Source organism: Corvus brachyrhynchos, unplaced genomic scaffold (assembly GCF_000691975.1).
Source record: "Corvus brachyrhynchos isolate BGI_N302 unplaced genomic scaffold, ASM69197v1 scaffold8, whole genome shotgun sequence".
NCBI classification, from domain to species: domain Eukaryota; kingdom Metazoa; phylum Chordata; class Aves; order Passeriformes; family Corvidae; genus Corvus; species Corvus brachyrhynchos.
This window is the reverse complement of record NW_008240031.1, coordinates 74776-83610: the sequence shown is the minus strand read 5'-3', so window position 1 is coordinate 83610 and position 8835 is coordinate 74776. Positions and strand designations below refer to the sequence as shown.

The window sequence follows — 8835 nt, the reverse complement described above, 5'->3', positions numbered from 1 at the left end:
AGGGAGTGCAAAGACTGGAAATATCAAAAGCCAGACCTCAAGTAATGTAAGCTGGCTGTGGTCCAGCTTACACCAGCTGCTGATCAGCTCCATAAATGTCTTACAGCAGTAACAGCTGGAGGAATGATGGTTTGTATTCACTAAACACCAGTGAGGGCTACCTAACTAGGCATGCTTTGCTTGCGTTTGTGGCCAGGAGATTGATTACATCGAGGATTTTTAAAATCCCTCTTTCTTTAGCTGTTCTTCAAAGAAACTATTACATGCCACAGTCAAAGTAGCAACCAGAATTACAAATTCATTAAAATCCACTTCATTGTCCTTATTGGAATCCTGGTCATTCATAATTTTATCAACCAGGAGGGGGTCCTTCTGGCCCTAGAGAGAAAGAAAAGTGACTTAGCTGTACAGATCTTGAATGTGCAATTCTGACACACCTGGCACCACTGCTATGTTATGAGACTGGTGTTACTAAATAAAAGGCTGCATCAAATGTGCACCTGAACAGTAATTATATCTCTAGTCACTACAGCATCAGAAACTAAAGGCAGTGCAACCCTTAGAAGGAATACAGGTACTAAATAGGCACTGAAATAAATCAAACAGATTTTAGGAGATGCTGAGCACAGATCCCTTTTGACAAGATGGATCTGTGAAGTGCATTTCTCTGTATCATCCCTCAACAAAAAATACTTAGATTTCCAACAGGCTACTCATAAATGATCATATTATATATCCATTCATCACATTCAAAGATCTCTGGTTGGCAAACAACACATCCTATTCAGTGGCTGCAAGAGTATTGAATCTCATAATAATAAATCAATAGCCAAGATTAAAAGAAAATCCAATTCAAGGAAATGGATACAATGTAAAAAAATCCGGTGGTCATAGGGTCCACAATAATTTTTACGACTAAGAGGATACATAAAAACATTATTATTAATGCTTATGATTCCATAAAAGCATCCATTCTATGCAATGCAGAACATAACAAACATGCAAAGAGATATTCAGATGAGCAGCTTATCATTGAAAGGATTTTCTTAGCACCTCTCTGCAGGGCACACAAGCAGCAGTACTGTGTGGCCCGTGTGCACAAGCTACTTTCCTTTCTCATGAGAACTGGTTGCTGCATTTAATTCTTTGATGGGCTTATCTATGCCCTATTATGAAAAACACACAAACAAAAAACTAACTGGACTGTATTTGGTATTGATTTTGCTACTGCTTCTAGGCTGGCCTAGCCCTCCTGCTCAAAAGCACCATGGAGTATACAGAGCTCCAGTACCCATCTCAGCTGCCAGTAGTACATGGGAGGGCACTGGGGCTCAACCACCCTCTGAAAACACATTTCTGAAATGGGACATTTGACATCACGTTCTTCTGTACAACTCCACGAAGAACTGTCAGCTGAGAGACTGTGACAGGACGGGCCTTGCACAAGGAGATGCTATTCCTATCCAAGCACTTGGATAGCTGCTTAACCCACCCATGAAACAGTCACTCAGGAGGTTCAGAAGCTGCATCTTACTGAAAGGAAGTCAGTGAGCTCACTGGTGAGAAGCTCCTTGAGTTCTCCTTTACTGAGCTTATATCTGTCTCCTTCTTTGCCAGAGTAGTGATGGCAAATCTTGATCAAGGTGTCCATTGCATCCTCCAGTTGTGTGGTCATAGTAGTGCTGTGGGGCAAAGATACCGTCACTGACATTGCACAGGAGTCAAACCAAAAGCCAGTCTCTGGGAAGGAAAGGAGGGCCAGATGGAGACAGAAATTGTTACCAGTACTGAAAAGTTGGGCTTTCAGCTGATCCATCCTGTTGGCTGTGTGTGAGCAAGGATGCACTATATAAAAAACCCATTGTCCTGAACTCACACGCAATTGCTTCAAAAAGGTAAATGGAAAGGAAGGATTTTTATTTAAGAAAATGATCTACTGTGTATCCGTTTTATAAAGCTACTTCAAAAGGAAATATTTTATACCCATAGCAGAAAATACAGGAAAAATGAAGCCATACCTTCTTACCTGCTAATTTAAAAATTTTCCCAAGAAAATGAGTTTGACAAATTCCATCTGCAAAAGAGAATGTGCTTTTATACAGAAAGATCCACACCGGTTTAAAGATGATCAGAGGAGGATCACCAGTAATAAGGACAAGTATCATCTTTCAATTTATTTGGTCTTGTTTGCTTGGGCTGAGCCTTTTTCCTATAAATTGTCTGCAGTAAATGGATGTGAGCTGGACACCCCCAAGGTTTGCCTCACTTGAGTGTACAATAAGAAGGTACACAGGGAAGCAGCACCAAGAAAACGGATGGAAATACAATTATATGCAAAGTAGTGGACCCGAAAAGTAACTTAAAGGAGAAATCAGGTGTAAGTGAAAAATTATGATGAATAAGCTGTGGAGAAAGATTAAAAAGCCAGAATGCGCTTGAGGGTAGGACTGGAGTCCTTAGCAATATCATCATGCAAAGGTTAAGACTTACCTGTTTTACAGGCTAGCGGAGGTGCACACAAGAAAATACCCAGATCACAGAAGGTGATGGTCACCCTCCTTTCAAACCCCTGCACAGGCTCTTGTTTATCAGGTTGAGAGGGTGGATTACACACATAGAGACAGACGTATAACCGTCACAGGGATGACAGGTCTTCTGTTTCCCTCTGCATTTGCCTACTCTGTTCAATAAAAGCCTCTTGCTGTAACTGGGTCACTAAAATATTCACCAGGCAGAGTAAAGGGCTGCATTTGGAACACGTGGGATACTTTTTATCATTTGACCTTTTACAAATATGCCCATTCAGGGTCTTGAAGGTCAAAATTAGAAAATGCTAGCAATCACCAAATCGATATGAAACAACTTTCCACCTTTTTCAAAAGAACACTTTCTAATCTGTCTTTCAGCATTTCTAGAATCTAAGTGCCTCAGTGCTGGCAGCCAGAGTTCAAAGGTACCTGGGTACCTGGGAGTAGGCATGTAGGTGAGTTTGCCACATATCCCTTGGGACATCTACTTGAATTGTCAGGTATGTCCATACACCTAAAACACTGTCTCTTGCCAAATGAAATTCTTACTGTAGTACTTGTGTCCTCACGAGGAAATCAGGGAACAAGTTTCAGTGGAAGGTGTGCCTGGAATTACAGTGTACACTGAACAACAGACTTGGCTTCATTTTTATAGCCCTGCACAACAACTGTAGCCCAGCATCTCTCTCTGAATAAATGACCTTGCCCCAGAAAGGCAATAAATGACCTCTGCCCCAACCCCAGCAACTCGCTGATGCTGGAAGTGATTGCTGAGGGATGCAGGAAACAGCAGCTTCATTGTGGTAGGGCCTACTTACCACCCAAAATAACAAATGACAGACACATGAAATGAAAAACTGCTTGTGAGTTTGCTTGAGGGTTTGCTTTCCCTCAATAAAGCTGCACACACATGTCCAGTGAGCACAACTGTGCAGATGAACAGGGGACAGAGCTGCAGCTTCTTGTTTCATTCCAGCCAGAGGGAATGAGAATGAGGTGGGCATTGCTTTTAGCTCTGAAATTCTCCATGCACTCCTAATTTTGAGTACCAACATATATCTCGGCCCACACCCCTCCCTGCCTCCTGTGCCTTCAGACATGTTTCTTCTGCCTGTGCTGTTGTGACAAGTCTGCACAACCTGAGGGGCCTTGTGTGGGCCTCTGGGACAAAAAGGAGGGAAGGAGGGGGTGGAACACTAAAAATACTGGATCCCAGTGGTAAGAGAAGTGACCATGTGTAAAGTGTCATTTCCAAAATAGGCAGGCTGTTCTGGCTAGAGGTCCCTAGGGGCATGCATAGTGCTGTGTGCAGGACATCACCTCCAATAGCCATCCCTGTGGCCAGGAGTCCTCACCAGGGAAGGGGCAAGCCAGTGCTCAGGGACTTTTTATAAAAAGTTAAGGTGGAAACCAGAGGAACAAGAGGAGCATAATCTCACCTGGAGTCAGAGGAGAGCTGGGGAGGAGAGCTGCCCTCTGTACCTCTTCTGTGTTTCGGAAAGCTCATGGGTGCCTGATTTTGTACAGGAGTTGTCCCTGTGCTCCTGTAAGCACTGGGATCTAGCTGGATCATATAGAGCATATGAGAGAAGAACATGAGTGAAATCAGGCATAGCACGTCTCTCCCACTCAGTTCTGGGAATCCTCTGTGTCTGCAGAGGAGAAGAGAAAGCATGGAGCCCCTTACATAGCTACAGCCACAGGGTTCTGTCTTGCCTGTGATTCACTAATAATTGTAACTATTGCTCAGAAATATTATCCAGATAAACATCAAAATACTTGGTTGTTTTTCGTTGTTGGGTTTATGTGGGTTTTTGCCATTTATTCAACAGCAGCTTCACCCACAACCAGAAAAAACCCACAGCTGAGTCGTAACGTAAGCATGAAATCCTTCTGTTTGTCTATATATTATTACACTGATCCTCTGGCTAATGAATATTGCAAAATAATTATCTAAGCAGAGTCTACAGGAGGTACAACTTCCAGGAAGCAGGTGTAAACTTTCAGAGCTGCCATCCTCAGGACAGAATAAAGCAGGGTTTCCTCTATTATCTCCAGAACATCAGCTCAATAACTTATACAGCGATATAATATGTGCAGACTCTCTCTATAGCTACTTTCAGGCCAGCTAATTGTGTAAGAAACCTTCTTTTCTACACTAGTGTGTGACGTACACAGGGAGCAGCTGCACTGAGCTTGTTTGTCAAGGGGTCCATGCAATTTGCTGTGTCCAGTTCTTTCCCCCCTGGCTAGCGAAATCCTGCCAGTGGCTCCAGTGACAGCAGCTGTCTCATAACTTCTGTGAAGGCAGGTGCCAGGAGTGTCTACTCAAAATTAATGATTATCAATCAACTGTTACATGCTTCCTCATCCAACACTCCAGCACAATCTGATTTAGTATAATATCTAGTTGGCACTGAAGGTAACTAAAATCAGCACAGAATGCAAAGCAGTTCAGTATCAGGCCAAGACCCGACTCTGTGTTAGCAACCACCATTCTCCCATTGATCCTCACCCTGCACTCTGGTTTCCAGTAGGTTAAGCACAGGAGCAACACCAGACGTGGTTGACAGAGGATGCAGGACTGCAGCATGCCTATAGACATGGTGAAGGATGGTGCCTTCCTCGTTCGTTACCAAACTTTGTCCATCACAGCCTGCCAAATCACAGCAGTGTTGGTGGGAAAGAACCTCTGGAAATGCCTAGTCCCACTGCGTGCTCAAAGCTGCATAATCTCCAGCATCAGACTAGACAGACACAGTTTTGTTTAGGTAAATACTAACTACCTCCAAGGACAGAGATTTCACAAGTTCTTGGGTAATCTGCTCAGGTGTTGCACTACCTCTCTGGGGAAGGTGGCTGCCCTAATATTCAATCTGAGCATCCCAAGATACAGTTGAGAGCATTGGCCCTTTTTGCACCACCTACCACTACCACAAATACTTTGACTTTACAAATTTCCTTCAAATAGTCTTGACTCCTCACTCAAACTCAAAACTAAACCTGAAAGCACTATAACCCTTGACTCATCCAATCCATTTCCACGTTTTACTGTCCCCTTCATGTTATGTCCTTGACCCTTATACACTGTCCCAACTACACCTTTCCGATGAGTATTTCAACATTAAAATGTGCACTGTGGAAGCAATGGCTGTCAGAAGGGGAAGGGCAGAGTTTTCACGGGGCCCGGCACAAAATCTCTCTAAGGCTGAATTCTGCCATCTTTTCTCAAGCAAGTTATAGGCTAGCTAGGCTTATGCAATGACTCAGTCACCGTGACTTCCAGAAGATGGTCAGAGGGCTGGAGCACCTCTCTCAGAAGATGATCAGAGGGCTGGAGCACCTCTCCTGTGAGGACAAGCTGAGAGACTTGGGGTTGCTCAGCCTGGAGAAGAGAAACTCCAAGGTGATTTAATTGTGGCCTTCCACAGCTGATAAGAAGGCTGGAGATGGACTTGTACAAGAGAATGTAGTGACAGGACAGTAATGGCTGCAAACTGACAGAGGGTTGGTTTACAGTCAATATAAGGAAGGAATTCTTTTCTGAGAGGGTGATGAGGCACTGGCACAGGTTGCCCAGAGAAGGTGTGAATGCCCCATCCCTGGCAGTGTTCAAGGCCAGGTTGGATGGAGCTCTGGGCAACATGGTCCAGTGAAAGGTGTTCCTGGCCATAGCAGATGAGTTGGAACTAGGTGATCTTTAAGACCCCTTCCAAACCAAACTGGTCTGTGATTCTGTGATTTCACTGGAGGTTGTTGAGAGAAGTGGAGGTTGTTCCTTGCCCTGTAAATCTGAGAAAGGACCCAACAAGCAGCACTGTTTCCTTTTATTTTAGTTAGGGTAGTGTAAACATGCAGCCAGCTGGGAGGCTCTATGGCACTGCTCCTCCCCTCCTACTTGGACATGGGGCAGTCAGACCACAGGCAGAAAACCTTATCACTGGTCTCGGCTCCTCAAACAAATGAGCAGAGGTCTTGAACTCAGACTTGTTTGAAAGCAGTCAGTCTTTGACGTAGGTCAGCAGTCTTCTTCCACAGCTAGGAAGGAGCTTTGACTTATTCACCAGGATTTTTCCTTGATCTCTTCTTGAGACAACATGACACAAGCTGCCTTTAAGCCAGAGCATTTTATAAAGTGCCATTCTAAGCCACAGTAAAATACTACTCAGCTTAAGTGTGAGAATCTTGTACTTTGGGCATCTGGCTTTCAACATTTGCCAGAATGCATGTGGGGAACATTTTTCTCAAAAGTAATTATTGTGCTGGGAAAGCAAGTCAGCCTCCCACCCACATCCTGTCATTATTTATTTTTCCCAAACTCTTACAGCTCTTGGTATGCACATATTTTGAATCAGTGTTGTAACCCCAAAGTGGGAAAAGGTGAGATGGGAAGCAACACTGCAAGGCTCATAAGGACATTTATACTACACTATAAAAATCCTATATTGGATTAGAGCCTGGATTATACTGGAGAGTGTATTAAATAGATCACGGAATTTATGAGACTTACATTTGAATCAGAAGTTCTTGTTAAATTGTAATGAGCATTTTCTCATTTTAGGATTGTTAGCATTTTCATAGGTGGTTTGTTTCCATATCTGGGTGGCTGATTGATATATTTATTTACATCAGGAATGTCTTCCTCCCCTACAGGCTCCAGATCACACCTTCAAAACTGTTTTAACTGCTGTGATCCCAGGGGCAGCAGAATAGCAAAGAACAGTTAAATAAATGTCTTGCTAGGTGCTTTTAGCAGCAATTTTTCGTGGTTTACTCTCTAGGTATCTTTTTTAGTGGGTTACACTTCAAGGGCTGCTCAACTGAAGTGTGTACTTATATTCTCTGTTGAGTCCTGTTTTGAACAAGTCACACACCTCTTTTCCAAATACATAAATGACTTTTTCACTGAAGTGTCCAGATCATTGAACCCTGCTTGTTCAGATAGTGGTCATTTCTCTTGTGATATACACTTAGGACACAAATTGGAGCATTGTCTGTAATTGAGGTACTGACTTCAGTTACCACCTATTGCTTTCTTCTCCTCCTCATAGAAAATTGCTCACCATTCCCTACCTCTGTGAGTAACCATTCACTACTAGCCTGTGAAGGCAACATCAAGTTGTATATGAATGTACTGTTATCTGTAAAATAGTGTAGAAAACTTTCATTAACTCTAAACTGGAGTTTAGGAGTATTTCTGACTACAGTTCTTTCTTCCTCTTATAGCTCTGAAGTAGACGCATCTATCCATCTGTGTATCAGCCCAGAAATGTATGACTTGAATGTTGTCTATCTATGCCCAGGAAGGAGGCCAATACTGTGTAATATATCCCAGAGTAGATGGAGAGTCTGAGCCAGCTGTGGCCCAGGTAGTGGCAGAGGGTCCCGTTATAGAGCAGCCTGGTAACAAGAGACCATGCACCCAGCCCCAGCTGGCAGTGGCAGCTCACATTACTGCTGGTACTTGGCAATACATCACCATCTGAACAAAGCCAGGACACTCATTCCCCTTGCATCAGATCCACTGATCAGTAGGGAAAACCCACCCCTTGGGCATACGCTGGTTCTGACTGGCTCATGTTTTTTCTAATTCCAACTCATATCAACATGCAGCAGCCGTCATCCTAATTCTCTCTGATGACCAGTTCCTTCCACAAGGTTTTTGCAGCTAGGTTCAGCTTATGTTTCATAATTACTGGACCTCTCTTTGCAGGGGGTGGTCGTGTGTCCCAGGATGGTGAGCAAGTCACCTACCAAGTTGTAGTGGTTAGAAAATTGTACACAGATTTTCCATGACCCTAGGTGGGTTGTTGAGTTATTCCTGCCTCAGTTCCTCTTTCCTGGTTTCCAACTACTCATACAGCAGCTGTTACTTTGGGAATGGGACTCCAGGGCCTTGTGTGACTCTGCTGCCAAGGAGCATCTCTGAGCAATGAGGGCCCCTGGCATTGGTACCTGTGCTTGGCTATGCCATGGTGTGTGGGGTGCCCACCACAGCTCCAGATGCAGAGCTCACCACATCGTTTCCATCTTCTCTACCCTTCCTGTGAGATCATTTGCAGATGACCCACCTCCAGGTGGGCTCCTTTGCAGATGACTGGCAAATAAACTCACACCTTCTTCATCACCAGTGCCAAAATAAATATTAAAAGATGCAACAAAATTAAAAAAAACATTACAGATGAACTTGATTCAGTATTTCTGGGCACTACTGATGTTAAATCAATATAGAAAAATGAAGCAAATATAGTGTTCTCTTAGTCTGTGCGTACGTAAGAAAGGAGGAATAGTCTTTTGGTCTGGGGCT

The 8835-nt window shown here is 43.6% G+C and overlaps 1 protein-coding gene across 1 annotated transcript; it reads right to left on the bottom strand.

Moving 5' to 3' along the window:
* Window positions 1-219: 219 nt before the first annotated feature.
* Window positions 220-1675, bottom strand: S100Z (S100 calcium binding protein Z). Its single transcript, XM_008640910.1, has 2 exons — window positions 1535-1675; window positions 220-378 (listed from the first exon to the last, which is right to left on the bottom strand). The coding sequence occupies exons 1-2, from the start codon at window positions 1673-1675 to the stop codon at window positions 220-222; spliced, it is 300 nt and encodes a 99-aa protein (XP_008639132.1).
* Window positions 1676-8835: the final 7160 nt, after the last annotated feature.

Bases quoted from the DNA above. Each gene is read 5' to 3' on its own strand.
- S100Z (XM_008640910.1), bottom strand. From the start codon at position 1,675: ATGACCACACAACTGGAGGATGCAATGGACACCTTGATCAAGATTTGC. The intron at 379-1,534 runs GTAAGATGCAGC...CTTTCTCTCTAG, and splicing joins AGCTCACTGACTTCCTTTCA to GGCCAGAAGGACCCCCTCCT.